Source organism: Hyperolius riggenbachi, chromosome 12, assembly GCF_040937935.1.
Source record: "Hyperolius riggenbachi isolate aHypRig1 chromosome 12, aHypRig1.pri, whole genome shotgun sequence".
Lineage (NCBI taxonomy): Eukaryota > Metazoa > Chordata > Amphibia > Anura > Hyperoliidae > Hyperolius > Hyperolius riggenbachi.
Genome location: NC_090657.1, coordinates 176,987,028 through 177,008,906, shown reverse-complemented (window position 1 = coordinate 177,008,906; position 21,879 = coordinate 176,987,028). Strand labels below are relative to the sequence as shown.

Below are 21,879 nucleotides of genomic sequence, written 5' to 3'. Positions count from 1 at the left end.
TCTCCCTGCAGGTGCCAAACGCTAACTAGGAATGCTCACCGCATTCTGCGAAATTCCGTTTTCCGCGATTCCGGTCGGAAATTGGCAATTCCGTTCCATCGCATCGGAATGGAATTGCTATAGCGTTCCAACGGAATTCCGTAATTTCTATGCGTAATTCCGTCGGAATGCAGATCTTTTTAAGCCAATCACAAGGAAGACCCTAGACAGAAGCTTAAAGTGAAAACAACAAGATTTCTGCATGAAAATCAGAATTATTTCACCATTTTGTATAGGTCCCATGGCTTATGAGACAACTCCTGCGGCTCCCCCCAAAAAATTATAATGACCGCCGTGGAACCATCTCTAGGTCCCATGGCTTACGCGACAAACTCCTGATGCTCCAAACCAAAATTGTAATGACCGCCGTGGAACCATCTCTAGGTCCCATGGCTTACGCGACAAATCCTGATGCTCCAAACCAAAATTGTAAGACCGCCGTGGAACCACCTCTAGTTCCATGGCTTACACGATAACTCCTGCTGCTCCAAACCAAAATTGTAAGGACCGCCGTGGAACCACCTCTAGGTCCCATGGCTTTTGCGACTACTCCTGATGCTCCAAACCAAAATTGTAATGACCGCCGTGGAACCATCTCTAGGTCCCATGGCTTACGCGACAACTCCTGATGCTCCAAACCAAAATTGTAAGACCGCCGTGGAACCACCTCTAGTTCCATGGCTTACACGATAACTCCTGCTGCTCCAAACCAAAATTGTAAGGTCCGCCGTGGAACCACCTCTAGGTCCCATGGCTTTTGCGACTACTCCTGATGCTCCAAACCAAAATTGTAATGACCGCCGTGGAACCACCTCTAGGTCCCATGGCTTACGTGACAACTCCTGCTATTCCAAACAAAAATTGTAATGACAGCCGTGGAACCATCTCTAGGTCCCATGGCTTACGCGACAACTCCTGCTGCTCCAAACCAAAATTGTAATGACCGCCGTGGAACCATCTCTAGGTCCCATGGCTTACCCGACAACTCCTGCTGCAAAAAAAACACAAAAATTACCGGTGGAACAGCCACTAGGTCCCATGGCCTACGATTTTTCAAAAATGAGGTTTGAATTAAGATGACTGAAATTTTACCGTGTGGAATTCAGCAAGTTTCCGACGGAATGTAACGGTTACGGAATTTCGACACTGACGGAATTCCGAATTTCCGTGGAATCGGAATTTGCCCTTTCCGATCCTTCCTAACGCTAACCTCCCACCTAATGCCTAACCCTAGCTCTCCTTGCAGGTGCCTAACGCTAACCCCCCCCCCCCCTAATGCCTAACCCTATCTCCCACTGCAGGTGCCTAACCCTAACCCCCCACCTAATGCCTAACCCTAACTCCTGCTGCAAGTGCCAAACCCTAACCCCCCCCACCTAATGCCTAACCCTAACTCCCACTGCAGGTGCCTAGCCCTGACACCCCACCTAATGCCTAACCCTAACTCCTGCTGTAAGTGCCTAACCCTAACTGCCTCACCTAATGCCTAAACCTAACTCCCACTGCAGGTGCCTAACCCTAACCCCCAACCTAATGCCTAACCCTAGCTCCTGCTGCAAGTGCCTAACCTCCCACCTAATGCCTAACCCTGTCTCCCACTGCAGATGCCTAACCCTAACCCCCCACCTAATCCTAACTCCTGCTGCAAGTGTCAAACCCTAACCCCCCACCTAATGCCTAACCCTATCTCCCACTGCAGGTACCTAACCCCCTAACTAATACCTAAGCCTAACTCCTGCTGCAAGTACCTAACCCCCCACCTAATGCCTAACCCTATCTCCCGCTGCAGGTGCCTAACCCTAACTGCCTCACCTAATGCCTAACCCTAACTCCTGCTGCAGGTGCCTAACCCTGACACCCCACCTAATGCCTAACCCAAACTCCTGCTGCAAGTGCCCAACCCTACCCCCTTACCTAGTGCCTAACCCTAACTCCTGCTGCAAGTGCCCAACCCTAACTGCCTCACCTAATGCCTAAACCTAACTTCCACTGTAGGTACCTAACCCCCCACCTAATGCCCAACCCTAACTCTCGCTGCAGGTGCCTAACCCTAACCCCCCCACCTAAAGCCTAACCCTATTTCCCGCTCAGGTGCCTAACTCTAACGAACACTCTCCAGCGCAGGAGACTTGGGAGCAGCCGGCACCACCATAGATCGTGATAGGAATTATGGCTAAAGGGGCGCACAGTGAGTAACTTCGGGGCCGTCAGAAGACGGAGCTGAAGTTACATTTAAAACACTGTAATTCCCCATCCAGCAATAGCTGGAAGTCAAATTACATCATTCTCCACCATCCACGTGGACCTAGAGGGGGAATAGTAATTAACGTCGCCAGGAACTTGTGCAGCAGCAGGATAAGCCATACCGGCTGTATCCTGCGCCCAAGTCTCCCGGCGGCGATTCTCCCGGCGACTCTCTAACCCCCCACCTAATGCCTAATTCTAGGTCCTGCTGCAGATGCCTAACCCTAACTCCTGCTGCAGGTGCCTAACCATAACCCCTCCACCTAATGCCAAAACCAAACTCCCGCTGCAGGTGCCTAACCCTAACTGCCTCACCGAATGCCTAACCCTAACTCCTGCTGCAGGTTCCTAAACCTAACCCCTCCACCCAATGCCTAACCCTATTTCCCACTGCAGGTGCCTAACCCTAACTGCCTCACCAAATGCCTAACCCTAACTCCTGCTGCAAGTGACAAACCCTAACCCCCCACCTAATGCCTAACCCTATCTCCCACTGCAGGTGCCTAACCCTAACCCCTCCACCTAATGCCTAACCCTATTTCCCACTGCAGGTGCCTAACCCTAACTGCCTCACCAAATGCCTAACACTAACTCCTGCTGCACATGCCTAACCCTAACCCCTCCACCTAATGCCTAACCCTAACTCCCGCTGCTGGTGCCTAACCCTAACTCCCGCTGCTGGTGCCTAACCCTAACAGCCTCACCTAATGTCTAACCCTAACTCCCACTGCAGATGCCTAACCCTAACTGCCTCACCAAATGCCTAACCCTAACTCCTGCTGCACATGCCTAACCCTAACTGCCTCACCTAAAGCCGAAACCTAACTCCTGCTGCAGGTGCCTAACCCCGCCTCCTAATGCCTAACCCTAACTCCTGCTGCAGGTGCATAACCCTAACTGCCTCACCTAAAGCCTAACCCTATCTCCCACTGCAGGTGCCGAATTGGACTGTTTCTGTCATAATTTGGGCTCCTTCTTTTGCCGGCGCTCAAATTATCCTCTGAGCGCCGCTATAGCTGTAATTCACATCACAGTCTATGGTAGCACCCAAATGCCCGGCCCCCTTTTTTACCTTTCTCGGCCTAGCCTTAACATGCTCACCTAATGCCTAACCCTATACTCCTATGTAGGTGCCTGCCCTAACTCCCCCACCTAATTCCTAACCTTCCCTATAGGTACCTAACCCCCTCACCTAATTCTAAGTGCCTAACACTAAGGGCTGGTTTCCTCTAAACTGGTGTGCGCCTTGCAGGACTCATACTAGCACTTGCAGTCATGTGATTACGCATCCAAATTGTTTAGTCGTGCCATGCAGATTCGGCCCTAGTGGAAACAGGTCCTAATCCCCATCCCCCTTATTAAGTGCCTAACCTTAACACTACATGTAATGCCTAGCCTTTCCCCCCCCCCCCCCCCCCACTCCCACCGCCACCACCCGTGTAAGTGCCTAAAACTAACCTGGAGACCCCGGTGCCCTAATAACCCATAGCTAGTTGTAGCAGGTTGTCTCTGTAGATAATTGGCTACAATTGCCATTACCAATAATTAGCACAGGCATCTATTAGACACCTGCCGGTCATGGCTCCCAATTGACCTGAATCAGCCAGAACACCCGTTTCATGGGCCAAATGGGCTTGGGGTGCTGCAGCTCATTGTCTCTCCTCTCTGGATTCAGCCAGTGGATGGGTCAAACACACATAGGATTGTACCACCGCGCATGAAATCTAATGGAAATCACCTAGTGCCACCACTGCCGCCCCCCAAGTGTATATGGGTCCCTGCCCTGTGACCATGGTGAGTATTAAAGTTTCACCTGTGCACTGGCTCGGCTCCTAGTCTCCTCCAGGGCGAGGTGCTGTACCACGAGGGGGGCCAACATACACCTGGGGGGACACCCGCCAGTGGCTCACTGTGTCTGTTGGTTGCCAGGAAATCAAATGCACCATATCAAACCAATTTTGGCTGGAAGTCGATTGCAAGATTGACCAGGTAGCCATGTTGCTGTATCGATTCTCCTCCATCCTACGATCTGTATCGATTCTCTCCTCCGATCGGATAGAAAGATCAATCGTGCTGTAAAATTAATGTATGGGTGTGGACCAAGGTGTAGCTCAGGGTGCGGAACCCCACACCAGCTGGCTCTGAAATCCTATAAGGAACTAGCGGTTATTAGCAGTGCCAGTAGGTTTAGAAGGCACCTTTTTCCTGTGAAAACTTTAAAATCGGTTTTCTCGAAAACTGTCTCTTTTTTTTGTTTTTACCTTCCTACTAGGGACCCTAGAGCAACCATAATCTTATGTCAATGGCTGATAAAGGCTTCAAATGTATTCGATTTTATCTAACCGGTCATTAAATTTACATCGATGTACCCAATAGTATTGTGTAATATATACGCTGTCATCGGAACCGTGACACTATCAAAGAACACTACTAGAAATACCTGTTCTTATTGCGGTTGGCAGCCAATGACGTCCTCGGATGCAGTATTCTGTGCAGTTCAGTGCATTTACTAATCTGTTTGGGCTGTTTCATTGTTTTCTAGCGTGCATGAAAAAGGGGCGCCGTGAAAAAAGGGCGTTATTATCCATTTCGTTAATATAAATATTGTTAATATCAACCGATATTGTTCATTTAAATTGTAGATGATGTATATTATTGTAATAATATTGCCAAATGAAAATTAATAATATCGATAACAAAACAAAAGAATATCCTACCGATATTTTACTACGGTTTAACCTAACCCTACTTTCACACACCACTAAGAATCCCTAACCTCCCCGCCAGTGTAGCCTAACCCTAATACCCCCCCCCCCCCCCGCACACACAAATTTCCTGTTGCCCAACCCTAACCCTTCCACCTGCAGAAACACCCTTACAAACGTAAAATTTGTACATTCAAACGATGAAATATTTGATAACGTAAAAATGTGTACATACAAACGAAATAATATGACAAAAAAATATAACATTGCAAGTTTCAAAAATGATAACATATTTAAAAAACTTCAATATTCTAATGGTCAAAACGATATTTATCAAGTGGCCAAATTTCTGCTTTGGCCGCCGTATGAACGATATTTGCATTAGCGTCTATGAAGAGCCCAAATCGTCCATTAGCCGCGGCGCCCAAATTTCCTTCTACCTTTCTCTGTTCCCTCCTCCTTACTCAAGGTACATATAGAATATCTAAGATAAAAACAAACCTGTCTAAAAATAATTTTCTGTCTCTCCAAATATCAGCCCAATTCAGCTAAGTTAAAACTGTGTGACTTGAGCTCCTCCTCCCTATTGTGTTTCTGCTGTTTATCAAGGTTCCATTCACTGACCTAAAGTTACATAAACAGATAACCGAGGATTTATCAGACACAGGTGACGAAAAAGAGATCACACGCTGAGGTCATCCAGGGATGTATTCATGAAACTTGCTTATTAAAACCACCATGGAAAGAGGAACCTGGGGTCATGCAGGAGGAGTAGGAGCAATCCTACAGCCACTGGGGCATCAAAGTTTCCTTTTATGATGAAAACAATATTTAAAGGAAACCAGAGACGATATTAAATAAAAGTTTTATACATACCTGGGGCTTCCTCCAACCCCATCCCCACGGATCGCTCCCAGGCCGCCATCCTCAGCCTTCTCCTGCTCCGGTATCGGGTCCCGTAACTTCGGCCTTTCGTGGCCAGTCTGTGCAAGAGAAGAGCGCACTTCTCTTGCGTAGACTGGCCGCGACTGGAGGAAGTTATGAGACCCGGTACTGGCGATACAGAAGACTGAGGATGGCGGCGTTGGAGCGACTAGCGAAAGGGGCTGCATGGTATGTATAAAACTTTTATTTTAGATCGTCTCTGGTACACTTTTATAACAGGTCACTGTGATTTAGCCTGGAAACATGAAAAAACAATTATGTTCTATTTTTGTAATCCCACATAGACTTTCATAGGTTATAGGGGGCAATTATTAACAATTAATTAATTTGACGTTTAGCTTGCTGATCATGAACAGTACTTACACGTTCTCAACAGGCGATACTCCCACCCCAGGGAGTACTTCTGTTGTGCTGGCTCAAAAGGTGCTTGAACTTGTTGCAGCCAATCCATTACGTAAAGTACAGGTAGTCACCGACTTACGAACGACCCGCCAATACAAACGGCATGGATTCTGTGTTTCCATGGGAGCAAGTCAAACATTTTTTTTTTCATATTGGACTTGTAGTTTTTGAGGAAATCGATTTTAAAAATTCAAAGAAAAATAGCTTTTAAACTTGTATAAGCAGGTAAAGCATGCAGAGGTGACACAGAGGGGGACACTGGAGACACAGGGGGCACAGAAGAGGTACAGGGACAGAGATGGCACAGTGTTCCAACTTAAAGGGAACCTAAGCTGAGAAGGATATGGATTTTTCCTTTTAAAATAATACCAGTTTCCTGACTCTCCTGCTGATCTTGTGTCTCTAATACTTTTAGCCACAGACCCTAAACAAGCATGCAGATCAGGTGCTCTGACTGAAGTCAGACTGGATTAGCTGCATGCTTATTTCAGGTGTGCGATTCAGGCACTGCTGTGATCAAAGAGTTCAGCAGGACTGCCAAGCAACTGGTATTATTTAAAAGGAAACATCCATATCCCTCTCAGTTAAGGTTCCCTTTAAGAACAGATTCAGGTTAAGAACAAACCTACAGTCCCTATCTCGTTCGTTAACCACGGACTTACCTGTACACCTGAACTGAGAGGGATATGGAGGCTGAAATATTTATTTCCTTTTAAACAATGCAGATTACCTGGCTGTCCTGCTGATCTTCTTTATAAATAAATAAATCAATCTTCTGCCACTAATATTTTTAGCCATAGACCCTGAACAAGCATGCAGATCAGGTGCTCTCATAGGTGTGAGATTCAGATGCTACTGCAGCCAAAGAAATCATCAGGACTGCCAGGCAACTGGTATAGTTTAAAAGGAAAGAAGTATGGCAGCCTCCGTATCCCTCTCACTTCAGGTGTCCTTTAAAGGTTTGAGATTAAAGTGAACCTCCGGACTAAAAATTGACTCAGCAGCACTGAAAAGGCTTGGTGTTTCTTTAACAGTTTCACAGCATCAGAACTTTGTTTCTCTTATACAAGCCTCATTTTTAGCTGCACAGAAGAAAACTGCCCGGGCAGTTTTCCCCTTATGCTGTGCAAAGCATGATGGGATTTCTGATGTTGTTGTTCTCGTTCTGCTGTTTTGGTGCAATTTTATTTTTTTTACATTTTGAATTTGACATTTGAAGCCTAGCGTGTGCAGCTGGGAGGGGTAATCAGGACACAGGACAGTTGGAACTGTGTCTCATGCTCCCTGTCACCTCCTTTCAACCAAAAAGATGGCTGCCCCCATGAAAAAGATGGAAGCCCCCATGAATCACAAACATTTGCCTGTTTTTTTAAAACAGGGTGGGTAAGATATTATATTACCTATCTATTCTAATTAACATAACTAATTTAACTTGATGACAGTATGTTTGTTTAGGCTGAAGTCCTCCTTTAAGAAAAAGATGAATCCTACGTAAAGCTGAATAAGTATATTTAGCAAGTGAAAAACGTACTAAAAGGAATGTTTTAAAGTTTAGTTTAGGCACTATTCTGGAACACCACTAATAAATATGTTAGTCTAGGCTTGCTGCCTGGAGAGGGACGTTGGGACCACAAGAGGATACTCAGCAGATGTCATCTTTAATATTGGGATACATGCTGTAAAAATGTCGAGATACACCGCCATAGACATACCCTAGTAGAAGACAACGTCTGATCGCAATTCTCCTGTATCGACATAAAAAAAAAATATGCAAGCTCTTTTTCAAACAAATTTTTGCAATCAAAAATGATCGCCAATTTATTGGCTACAGAGTTGTTTCTTTTAATATTGATTAAATACAGATCTATATATCTGCACTTAATAATCATTTCATTTTGTATCTCTTATACAACGATTAAGTATCTGAAAAGTCCTGGCAAACCAACTGAGACTTCGGTGAATGGCGGTTCTGTCCGGGTCGCTCTCCGCTCTCATTGCCAAGGCTTTCTCTCTTTAGTCAATGCTTTCCATTTATGGAGGGCTATAACCAAACCTGACAATTCATGGTTACAATGACGTATAAACTGGTATGAATACTTAGCCATTATCAATTAAAAAAATATATTACCGATATAAAAACGAGTCAATTTGCAATAAAAGTAAGGTGGTCCCTGGTTAACGAACGAGGTATGGTCTGTTATTAATATGAAGCTGTTCTTAAGTCAGAACACTGTGTCATCTCTGTCCCCTGTACCTCCTCTGTGCACGCTGGGCCTCCGTTGTCCCCCTCTGTGTCACCTCTGTCCCCCTGTACCTGCTCATTCAAGTTTAAAATGAATTTTTTCTTTGAATTTTTTAAACCGATTTTCTCATACACAAGTCCTTTTTGAAGAAATAAAAATGTTTGACTGCTTTGAATGATGTTTGAATGATTTAGCTGCTAGGAAGGCATTAGGAATACATGGGTAGATCGCTGCAAGAAAAATCGCTGCAAGAAAAACTGGAGCAAAACTGATGCGAAAGGGAAACAGTTGCCCAAATCAGAGATTTAGACTGGTTTCCGAGCAACTTTTACACTCGCGTAACAATTTTTCACCAATTTTCATTAAGCTGGTTTTGATTCATTTGCTGCACGAACGCTTTTTAAAGTTTTCTATAAAGAAGTTCTGATCTGCTGTCGATGAGATGAGTTGTCATTCTTTGTGAATTTACAACATTCTTACAACTGCACATCATTCACAACTTAAAGGACAACTGAAGTGAGAGGTGTATGGAGGCAGCCATATTTATTTCCTTTTAACCTATACCATTTGCCTGGCATCCTGCTGACCCTCTGCCTCTAATACCTTTAGCCATAGCCCCTGAACAAGCATGCAGCAGATCAGGTGTTTCTGACATTATTGTCAGATCTGACATGATTAGCTGCATGCTTGTTTCTGTTGTGATTCAAACACTACTGCAGCCAAATAGGCAGTAATACCAGGACTGCCGTGCAACAGGTATTGTTTAACAGGAAATAAATATGGCAGCTTCCATATACCTCTCACTTCAGTTGTCCTTTAAAGCAAACCTGAAGAGGAAAAAAAAAACTTATTGTCTCAATGGCCCATTTGCAATTATTTTTTTTTCTCTTGAGTTATGTCTTAGGAGATATTTTATATCTTCTCTTTAAAAAGCTTTTCAGCATTTTACAATTGAAAAGAACTCAAAACAAAAGTTGGTGAAAAATATTGAAATTATTTTGATTATTTTCTTACTTTCTGGTGGTTTACAAAACATTTTATGACAAGGTATGACAATATCACCTAGGAGAAAAGTGAATTGCATATGGCCCCATGAATTGTATGTGTAGTGCAGCTAAGAAATAGAAAGAAAAGAGTCTCATATGGATTTCCAGTACTCCAGTTGTTATCTATGCAAAACAGCTTCTCTGAGCTATTGACCCAACTTGGGTCAAATACAATCCTGTTTTCCGAAGCACTTAACCAGGAAACAGTGAGAGACAGCTTGAGATAAGGTTTTACTGCAGGAATGTTCAAACAATCATTATTTCTGCTTTGTTTTTGAGCTTAAAATACAGAGTGTAGTTTGTAAATTGCAAATATGACCAAATGATCCTGAAAATAAAAATATGAGACTCTTTTCTTTGCTACTAATGCTTTAAATTATAAAATCCCAAAAGGCGATGGAGATGCCTAGCCAGTTTCCACCCAAATGCTTAATGATTGAAGAGTTAGAAATATATATATATATATATATATATATATATATATATATATATATATATATATATATATATATATATATATATATATAATTTCCATGAGACTATCCACTTGTGGTCATTTCTTGGACTGTCTCTCTGGAAAGAATATAAAATAAACTGGTTGATTTACCAATTCTGACCTGGATTAACTTTGTAAATGCTGCTAATCGGCTTGCAATCGATGACATGGGCCCCTTATTTGATTCACTTATTGGATCATTTTTCATCTTCTGTTTCAAATAACTTTTGAACACTCTGCATATAAAAAAGTACTACAGAAGTAATGTCCAAAATGTTACTCTAAGGCCCGTATGCAATTAACTTTTTCTCTTACGGTTTCTCCTAGACCTAGGGGATATTTTCACAACTTGTAAATACCTTTTAAATAACCCGGTAAGAAAGAAAATACATTTTCATCAATTTTTTTTGGTATTTTTTCAATTGCAAAGTGCTGAAAAATTATTTAAATATTAGAGGAAAAATGGTCTCCTAGGAGAAAACTCAGGAGAAAAAGTTAATTGCCAATGCCTGAGTGTTTTCTTGTTTGCTGGTGCTTAACCACTTGCCGACCGCACACTCATATAGTGCGGCGGCAAAGTGGTAGATGGAGGACCAGCGACGCACATCTGCGTCGCAAGGTGCCTCCCTAATTAATCAGGAAAGGCCGCTCGCGCGAGCGGCCGTTTCCTGTTAGATCACGGAGCGGGTCTCCGTGAATAGCCTGCGAGCCGCTGATCGCGGCTCGCAGACTAAATGTAAACGCAGGAGATGTTTGTCTCCTTTGTTTACATTGAACGACGCTGCTGCGCAGCAGCGCCGTAAGGCAGATCGGCGATCCCTGGCCAATCAGCGGCCGGGGATCGCCGCCATGTGACAGAGGACATCCTGTCACAGGCTGCACAGGACGGATAGCGTCCTGTGCAGCCCCGATCACCAGGGGGGAGAGGGAGGGGGGGAATCTCGCCGCGGAGGGGGGCTTTGAGGTGCCCCCCCCCCACAACATGCCAGCCGGCAGGAGCGATCAGACCCCCCCAGCACATCATCCCCATAGGGGGGCGATCTGATCGCTCTGCATGCAATCTGATCTGGGCTGGGGGCTGCAGAGCCCACCCAGCACAGATCATAAAAAACAGCGCTGGTCCTTAAGGGGGGGGGGGGGGGGGGGTAAAGGCTGAGTCTTCAAGTGGTTAAAAGGCATTGATATTAATAAGGGCCCGTATGCAATTAACTTTTTCTCCTGAGTTTTACCCTAGGTAATATTTTCATACCTTGTCAATAAAATGCCTTTTAAAACCTCCAGCAAGCAAGAAAGTTGATAGTACGTTTTCACCTATTTTTGCAGGAGATGAAAAAATTCAGCAAGGAGAAAAAACTCAGGGGAAAAAGTTATTTGCATATAGGCCATGATCTCTTCAGATATCTCAGAACATAGTGGGGTTCCTGAATTATTGTAGCTATGTGTTTCTCCTGCAAGATCAATTTTTTTTTATTTTATGTTATGTTAAAAAAAAGCCCCTTAGCTGTCACAAATTGACATAAATGTCTTGTTGCGGATACTGTATGCAATAAAAACACAAACTTTACTTTGCTAACTTTCAGCAACTCCACTACATTTTTTTAAAGGGGTTCTTTCGCGAAAAAAGTAGGCAGTTAAAAAATGTGACAGATGACAGGTTTTGGGCCAGTCCATCTTTTTAAGGGGGATTCTCAGGGCTTTCTTTGTTTTCAACAGCATTTCCTGAACAACAGTTGCAAAATCTAACTGACGTAATAGTGTGCAAGTGATTAGGAAGGCCGGCTGGTATCTTGCTATTTTGGCAGTTAAACTGCTGTTCAGGAAATGCTGTTGAAAACAAAGAAAGCCCTGAGAATCCCCCTTAAAAAGATTGACTGGCCCAAAACCTGTCATCTGTCACATTTTTTAACTGCCTACTTTTTTCGCGAAAGAACCCCTTTAAGACCCACAGAAAGGTTCCAAACTTTTGCTACATGACAGCAGACAATTAACAAATAAAGACCATAACCTGTAAAATAAGAAGGCATCAATTAGATAAATTATTATTAAAATATGTAAAAAGAAAAATACCCCCTAATTAGTGGAACAAAGTATTTTTAGCAGTAGTTTTTTGAGGTAATATTATTTTAACTTGATTACTTTGTTTTTGTGTGCATATTAAAACACTGTCATTGCACAATGCTTTTAATTGAAAATGATGGAAAGGAGTATCAATGTTTACTGTCAGTCAGTGAATTAGTGCAGGTGTTAAAGTTAGTAAGAAAGGCTCCATCTTTGTGTAGTTTATTACTCTGGCAGCAAGGTGAGAATTTCGAAACATTCTTATGGTAAAAGTACTCCCAACAGTACTGCTGCCAAGGCTGAAAAGAAGAGCAATTTGAGCTTGGTTTCAGTTTTTGGAATTTGTAACCAACTGCAAATTAAAATATTATTTTTAGTAACATGAAATTGCAAAAAAATAAAATAAAAACATAATATTTATATTAGTTTTGCAGATCTATGTTTGTAGCAATTGTATAATGAAATTGTACTTTACTTTTTAATGGTAGAACATTCTTATTAGGTACTAGGAAGATCTGATTTTCGTGACTGTAACTAACTTCATCAGGTGAGTAGTGACTGGTTAGTAGCCCCCAACTGCCACATACCGTAGCACAGAATTTCTTTTCTATTCAAACTTTTTTTCTTTTTAACTGAAAACGCTACACTCGAAGAACACTCCCAAACTATTCTGAGTCATTTCAGGGTGTTTAAAAATATCAAGTTCAGGTTTTCTGGATGACTTATGTTCTTCAGCTTCTTACAGTGTTCTCCAACTTTAGTAAATCAACTCTAACTCTTTATTGATTGTCTGAAATAGGGTTGGTTTTATAGTAAATAGAATCTGTTCAACCCTTAATTATAATAATTTTAGAAATCAACTGTGAGAAAATTCAAAAATTTCACCTGAACATGGAGGACACAATATTTCCTAGAATTTTACTGAAAAACTGGCATTATTGACAGACATCTTCCTGACTATAAATTGTACTCTTTATTACAAAACCTGTAAAGTCTGATGATCAGATATTTGTGTAGTATGAAAGGGGCGTATATGCATGTAGCACATATGCACAAGGGGCAATGGTTTTATTGCAATTAATAAATATTTCGATTGTAACCCGTGACACCGCAAGGTCACTCATTTATAAAAACAAGTATTCAAGATTTTAGCTGCATTTTTATGGCTTTTAAACTTTTGATTCAATAACATTTGGGGCTTAGGTAATTTTGTAATTCAAAAAAATAAAAAAATAAAAATGTTTTTAAATACAAATTATTTACAGAAATTATTATTTTCCATACCATATAGCTTTAAAGGACACAATGAAGTCAGTGAATCTCAAATTACTTACTATATAGCACATGCAATTTTGCACAAAAAATTGTTTTCTTTATAGTTGATTATGTTGCTTTACTATAATATTAACAATTAAACTTTGTGTAATTTTTTTTTTTTCTACTTGAGTTTTTTTTTTTTTTTTTCCATGACTGGACTCTAAGCCTGAATTTTACTGGTTAAAAGGCATTTTATGTTTACCTATATTTATGAAAAAAGATTGCATGCCCAAGGCACCCTTGCATGATGAGGCCCCCTCCCCCGATGTCCCCTCCCCCCCCCCCCGATACAGAGCAATGATACTAGCTAAACCCCTCTCACCCCCCCCCCCCCCCAAAAAAAAAAATCTAATGGACATGTTTAAGGATGACAGTGTTGCTGTTAGCAGTGATTATGAATAATGGACATTAAAGAGTTAACAGAAACATTCAGAGTATGGACAACGCAAGGTACCGTAATTCTCTTGAAAAACAATGTGCACCCCCCACTCATCCTCAGCTGTTCAAATTTTGCCTACATTTCTGGTAGCTGCGGAAGGGTGGCTAAAATTAAAATATTAATAATAATATGTAGACAAAATAATGCATGAAATGTGATCCCTTTTCTCTTCCCTACCCCCCCCCCCCCCCCCCTTCCCCAAGCATTCCCAGTGGTAAACACAGCGTAAAGTGGATGCAAACATTCAGGTTAAGACTTTCATAAATTAATCACAGTCTCCTCAATAGACCACAAATTCTCTAAAGAATAAAATAAGTGGGTTATGGTCTTCCACCTTAGGAAAAAAAAGCATGACCCAAAAAGATTCACTTATGTCTGATTTATTATCCTCATACCAGCATTATTCCACATTGCCAACCTGTGGGAGTCCTCATATGTGACAGAGGAGCAGGTCTCAGTTATGGATTTGGGTAGAGGTTTCATGTCATGGAGAAGATGGTCACCATTATGAGCAAAGTACATGTTATCAGAGAAATAAATGCATGGGTACATGAGTAGCCCCAGATCCCAGCACGGCAGAGAGTGAATTGTTTGTTTTATTTCTTTATTTTTTTTTTACCAAGTAGCAGAGTCCTGAGAGGTGGGTGGTCAAAGAAAGTCCTGAAGAAGATGGGTCACCCCCAGATGGTCCATCAAGGCTTGTCTGTACAGTGCTTGCAAAGGCTTGAAGTGGCCCCGGGGAAGGCTGTGCATTTGTCAGGGCAGGTTGGCACATTGGTGCCAGGGTAAGGGTACACAGACGACTGTCCAAAAGGAGCCAGGGAGCCGGTGAGAGTCTGTCCTTGGTTCAGGTAAGCCACCAGCCTCCTCATCTCCTCCAAAGCCTGGGACTGCATGAGGATGTAGTTCTTGGCCAGGAGCAGGGTGGCAATTTTGGAGAGTTTCCTGACTGAGGGGCTGTGGGCATAGGGGATGACGGACCTCAGGCCATCCAAGGCATCGTTCAGGTCATGCATCCTTCTCCTCTCCCGGGCGTTGATGCTCAGCCTCAGTGATCGCTGTTCTTTGGGCTTCTTGCCGGTAAGTTTGCCGTCGGTGTCATAAGAGGAACCACTCTTGTTCTGCTCGTAGCCGTCCTCGTCATCCCCGGTCTGCTCGTCGCTGCTGTCCCTGGAGTTGGGGTTGAAGTCCAGGGACGGAGGCGCCACGTAATTGCGCGTAGCTTCAGCACCACGGAGAGCTCCGTAGAAGGTCTGCCCGTAGCTCTGTGCCAGGGAGAGGTAGGGGTCTCCGGGCACAGCCTTCATCTCATCCATCCCCCGCTTATGGCCAAGTCTCAGCAAGCTCCAACAAGGCTCACACAGGCATGGAACAAGGAGGGATGAGGGGAGGGGAGAATGTTGGTGGGCTGCAATCCAGCAGAAGTGCCAGCTTGTGGTGCTACTGTCAGTCTGGTGCTGTGTGTAGTGCCAGCCTCACTCTATTTTGCTGTAGCCTCACCTATTACTCTTCATCACAGCCCACCCTCTTCCTGCCCACTGCTCAGCTTCTGCCAGTCTCAGCCTACAACTCCTATCTCACCTCTAACTGCTCTTCCCCCTGCCAACGTCACCACTCAGTGTTCTGCCCCCATCAGCTGTGAGAGGAGAGGAGAGAGCTGCCAGACAGCTTCTGTGCAGAGTGTGCAGTCCATCCTTCCCCCTCCTTCCTGACCTATGATGGCTGTGCTCAGGCATGGGAGCTCAGAGCCCCCCACCTCTCCCATTCCGTGCAGTAGTGATAGAGCTGCAGGGATCACACTTTAGGATCCTATCAGATGTTGGGCATTGATTCTTTTATATCCATACACTATGTGACATTTTAACCGACTGGGGTAAATACTAAGCTAAGTAAATACTAAGCTAATTCCCTGTCCAAGAATCAAATGAGGATTATAGATTTTTTTTAATATATATATATATATATATATATATATATATATATATATATATTTTTTTTTTTTTTTATTTTTTTTTTGATAGTTTTACATTCTCATATACTATGTAACATATTGGGCCCATTCACACTAGGGATTGTCAAATCGCTAGTGTTTTGCAGCAGCAATGTTTTTGCGGTTTGCGCATATTTTTAACTGTACAATTTTTGAGTGATTGCGATTTGCGGATTTTAACATTGTGTTTGCTCTAAAATCACAATCGCATGCACTTGGTTTGATTTTACCCTGAATGGCCGGTGATTGTGGCAGTGAGATCACTGCTACATACTATTTGTTACACTAGCCCTTTTAAAAGCGCTAGCGAATGGCAATTCGGCGATCCATGGTAAACGCCTGCAAATCGCCCTAGTGTGAATGGGCACTAAAGCCGATAAAGTAAACCATCGATATTTCCTTGAGCAAGCACTAATTAAGAAAAATCGATTGTATTACTGTTTGTTTTTTAACCACTGATGATGCAGTCTTGATTCTACAATCTTAACAAAACTATGTAGTAGAGGGGTAAACGGAGTGAATATACTCTGAATGGATACTTGAGGTAGAGCTTCGTATTACATAGAAATGGTAAGATTGTACAATTAAGATTGTATCATTAGTGGTCACCTTGAAGGTGCCCATTAAATGTACAATTTTTCCTTCAGATTCGATCTTTCAACACTTTTTTTTATGAAATTGTCTAGAAATCTGCGCTGTTTGTGGCGCAAATTGATGTGAAACGATTTTTTGGTCAATTTGAAAAAGAAAAAAAGTATTGATCCAAAAATTGGATTTTATGAATGTAAAACCTTCTTAAATTATTCCATTAATGGTAACAATCGATAACTGCCTTCCGATTAGTTTCGATCCTTCAAATCGCATCAAAAGATCGAATCTGAAGGAAAAATTGATACGTTAATGAGCACCTTAAGTCGCATTTCAGCAATAAATCTGAATATCAGTTAGTGACAAGATATATATATATATACTGTACAGCGCTGCGTAATATGTCGGCGCTATATTAATATTAAATAATAATAATAATATCATTTGGAACGCCACTACCCCTAACTGTGAGCAGATTATACTGACGTCCTGATCATGTGATCGCTCCGTATTTGCGTGGTTTTCTTCTAGGCATCTCCATTTTCCAAAAACACACAGATATGTGAGCTGACTTCTCCCAAGTTGGCGTTAAGCTGGCTACAAAACATTGTTATCAGTTGATCAATTATTTTATGACTAAAGACCAACATTGCAGATCGGTCTTCAGACCGATACCAGTCCTTAATATCGATCGTAATATTGATTGCAATTGTTTATGATCGATTGGACATTTTGTCTAATCAGGCAAAAAAAAAAAAAACAACTTTACAGCATATTACTAGCTTTAGACTATGATTGGGTACATATTACTATGGCAGGGATTAGATAGTGAGCTCATCTGAGGACAGTCAGTGGCATGACTATGTACTCTGTACAGTGCTGCAGAAGATGTCAGTGCTAAATAAATACATAAGAATAATATGGTAGGACATTAGACTATGACTATGGTAGTATTAGATTGTGAGCTCCTCTGAGGACAGTCAGTGGCATGACTCTGTACTCTGTACAGTGCTGCAGAAGATGTCATTGCTATATAAATACATAAGAATAATATGGTAGGACATTAGACTATGCCTATGGTAGTATTAGATTGTGAGCTCCTCTGAGGACAGTCAGTGACATGGCTATGTACTCTGTAAAGTGCTGCAGAAGATGTCGGTGCTATATAAATACATAATAATAATCAGTCAGTGACATGACATTTTATGTACTCTATACAGTGCTGCAGAAGATGTCAGTGCTATATAAATACATAAGAATAATATGGTAGGACATTAGACTATGCCTATGGTAGTATTAGATTGTGAGCTCCTCTGAGGACAGTCAATGACATGACTGTACTCTGCAAAGTGCTGCAGAAGATGCCAGTGCTATATAAATACATAATAATATTATGGCAGGACATTAGACTATGACTACGGCAGTATTAGAGTGTGAGCTCCTCTGAGGACAGTCAGTGACATGACTATGTACTCTGTGAAATGCTGCAGAAGATGTCAGTGCTATATAAATACATAATAATAATATGGTAGGACATTAGACTATGACTACGGTAGTATTAGAGTGTGAGCTCCTCTGAGGACAGTCAGTGACATGACTATGTACTCTGTAAAGTGCTGCAGAAGATGTCAGTGCTATATAAATACATAATAATAATATGGCAGGACATTAGACTATTACTATGGTAGTAAAGGATTGTGAGCTCCTCTGAGTACAGTCAGTGACATATGTACTCTGTAAAGTGCTTCAGTACAGGGATGAACCTCCAAAACGTGATTTCTAATGCTGACAGGAACATTCATTTCCCAACCCCATGTGGGTGTGCCAGAAGAAACACCATTATTAACATCTTACCGATAACCCTAAATTTCTAGTCTCAGGCTAATGGAGATTTCTGGGACTTGTAGTCCCACGACAGATGCAGAGCTGCATGTTACCTTAGGAGTGGTTTGTTCCTTCAGTGTTATGGAAAATAAGATTTTGCTTTCTTAAAACAGAAAGAATTTGCGATAATTCAGGTTGGAGTGAGCTTGAGATGTCTCCCAGTGCATCAATGCTGAATATACGCAAATTAACCATATATTCTAAGCCTCTAAGGGCAAAAATGGTTAATTTGCATATATTCAGCAGTGATGCACTGGGAGACATATCAAGCTCACTCCAACCTGAATTATCGAACATATTTTCTGTTTTAAGAAAGCAAACTTGTTTTCCATAGCATTTTAGTAAGGGGGCTTTTAGGACTATTGTAGCCCCTTACACACTCCAATGAGTTCTGGTTCACCAGGAGCTTGCTGGTTAGTCTGTACCTCTTGGTGTTACAAGTCCTACTCCATAGAGCCAAATTAATCCATGCCATGCACTGATGAGGATCACACAATCCAAAACAGTCTATATGCATGTTGGATTATTATGGCTCTGTACAAATTAACAAGCTGATACATCATTGCATTCCAGCGGATCTGGAGGTGTGTTTAGCTTCTAAGGGCAACAATGGTTAATTTGCATATATTCAGCAGTGGTGCACTGGGAGACATCACATTATCGTAAATTCTTTCTGTTCTAAGAAAGCATACTTTTGTTTTCCATAGCATTTTAGTAAGGGGGCTTTTAGGACCATTGTAGCCCCTTACACACTCCAATGAGTTCTGGTTCACCAGGAGCTTGCTGGTTAGTTTGTACCTCTCGGTGTTACAAACCCTCACACACTCCATTGAGTTCTGGTTCATAAGTAGCTTGCTGGTTAGTCTGTTCCTTCAGTGTGAAATGTTAGCAAAGAGGAGGAGGTATTGTTGTCGGTTGTGTGTCTGGCTGTAATTATGTCCCAGCCTCCTATATGTCACACAGGCAGACATCTCTACAGGAGAGAAAGTATCACCTGCAGCTATCCCCCCTCTACTCTCTGCCAGTGTGATTTATGCACAGCTCTCACACGAAGCTCTTTACTGCCATCTACAGGCTGGAAAACAAATCTTCACTTCATGCGTACTGTCCTTCAAATTAATGTTGACTAGTGTGATTTGCATTCTTGAAACTTATTTTAAAAAGGCAAATCATACTAATCATTGCTTTTTTAGTAGTAGTTTAAAGCTATAGGCTTGCTATACACCAGCGGTTCTGGATGCTAGCCTGGCTTACGGGGGCATAAAGAGATAATTTGCATATTCAGTAGTGGTGCATTGTGGGTAACCACAGATGTTCACTTACAGCTGAATTATCACAAATAACTTCTGTTTTAAGAAGGTAAACCACACTAAACATTGCTTTTTAATAGGAGGCCTTTTCAGTCTCTTTTAGTCCCCTATATTTTCCTTGGGGTTTTGATCACCCCCAGCTGCTTCAGTACTCTCAAATAAATGTGCCATCCTCTGCATCCTGAGCAGTGATCCTGCAGAGATGGTCACTGAGATGCTAATAATTTATGGCTTGCATGCGGATTTAATGCAAAATAGTATGCGGCTTGAAATAGCAGTTTGCTGGTGATGTCTGCACTCTGCACAAAACTGAGAAAATTCACAGCATATTTAAAAGGGGTTGTAATATCCAAAAATGAAACTTTTTTAAACTTCAACATTTTTTTAAAAAAAATTTCCAACAAGGGTGCACAATACATGTCATGAAATAATGCACACATAGCCTATCATGCGATATGTAGTATTAACCAATAGACAACCCCGCAATATACATTAGAGAAAAGTGATACACTAAGTGCAAACTCAACACAATTGCAAAAATTGTATACACAAGGCTTAAAGACCAAAAACAGAAACAGGAAATATATATATATATATATATATATGTATAATATATATATATATATATATATATATATATATATATATATATATATATATATATATATGTATATGTATATATATATATATATATATATATATATATATATATATATATATATATATATATATCCCAACTGCTCCTCTTCCTTCCTCCTTTGTCCCTCTTTCAGGACTGATGTACAGATGTATGTAAATATATTTATTTTTCTACTGAAATGTGTTCAATTGACTCAAGGGGCGGCTCCAGGAATTTTTTTTAGGTGGTGCTATCAGGGCCGGAGCTACCATAGGAAAAATGAGCAATTGCGCCAGGGCCCCAGAGCCTGCAGGGGCCCCCAATTTGTCCCTCCCCCATCTTAACTGTTGCTCCCCAGGGACTCTGCAGAGTCTGTTAAGTTGGGAGGTGATTGGGGGAGGGTCAGCAGCCAGCTCAGGGGCCCAGGAGGGAAATTTGGCTGCAATAAAGGGCCTCGAATGACGCTTTTTGGTCGGGGGGGGGGGGGGGTGTCTGTTCAGGGGCCCCCAAGCTAATTTTGCCCTAGGGCCCAATTGTTCCTTGAACCGGCCCTGGGTGCTATGCAGATGCTGGATATTTTCTAGGGGTTGCTGTGACCTTGCGCTGCAGAAAAAAAGGTTGTGGCCCCACAAACCACGGGCGTGGTAAAAAATGGGCATGTCTTTGCACTGGAAAGTGAGCATGTATAAGTAATATAGTTGCCCCAGTATAGGTAGTATAGTTCCCCAGTATAGGTAGTATAACTGCCCTAGCATATGTAGTATAGCTGCCCCAGTATAGGTAGTATAGCTGCCCCAGCATAGGTAATATTGATGCCCCAGTATAGGTAGTATAGCTGCCCCAGTATAGGTAGTATAGCTGCCCCAGTATAGGTAGTATAACTGCCCTAGCATATGTAGTATAGCTGCCCCAGTATAGGTAGTATAGCTGCCCTAGCATATGTAGTATAGCTGCCCCAGCATAGGTAGTATAGTTCCCCAGCATAGGTAGCATAGTTGCCCCAGCATAGGTAGTATAGCTGCCCCAGTATGGGTAGTATAGATACCCCAGTATAGGTAGTATAGCTGCCCCAGCATAGGTAGTATAGCTGCCCCAGTATAGGTAGTATAGATGCCCCAGTACAGGTAGTATAGCTGCCCCAGTATAGTTAGTATAGCTGCCCCAGTATAGGTAGTATAGCTGCCCCAGTGTAGGTAGTATAGCTGCCCCAGTATAGGTAGTATAGATGCCCCAGTATGCCCCGCCGTTCCCACGGCCGCCGCTCGTGTATTCTTCTGAGCTGGCGGCCGCTGCCTCTATTCCTGTTCCCACCGCCGCCGCCTCCTCTCCTGCGTCAAAGCCAGGCTCTTCTCTGCTTCTCCCTACTTCTCCCTGCCTCCTCTCCCTCTGTTGTTAGATAGCTACAAGAAAATGGCCGCCGATGTCTGCATTTGTGGACATCGGCAACCATTTTCTTTTAGCACTGACAGACTGAGACGGAGCAGGGAGAGAGAGCGGAGCGGCGGCACATGGGTGCTAAGGGGGTGCTTTGAATATTTTGGGGGGTGCTTTAGC

General features: G+C 42.5%; 1 protein-coding gene and 1 long non-coding RNA gene across 2 annotated transcripts in view; one reads left to right on the top strand and one right to left on the bottom strand.

The window, feature by feature from the left end:
• Positions 1 to 21,879, top strand: part of LOC137541371 (uncharacterized) — a 135,105-nt gene that overhangs the window by 48,949 nt on the left and 64,277 nt on the right. The gene's annotated exons all lie outside the window — the stretch shown is intronic.
• BHLHE23 (basic helix-loop-helix family member e23) lies at positions 14,529 to 15,526 on the bottom strand. Its single transcript, XM_068262265.1, has one exon. It carries the CDS (start codon positions 15,248 to 15,250, stop codon positions 14,627 to 14,629), a length of 624 nt encoding a protein of 207 aa, XP_068118366.1. The 5' UTR covers positions 15,251 to 15,526; the 3' UTR covers positions 14,529 to 14,626.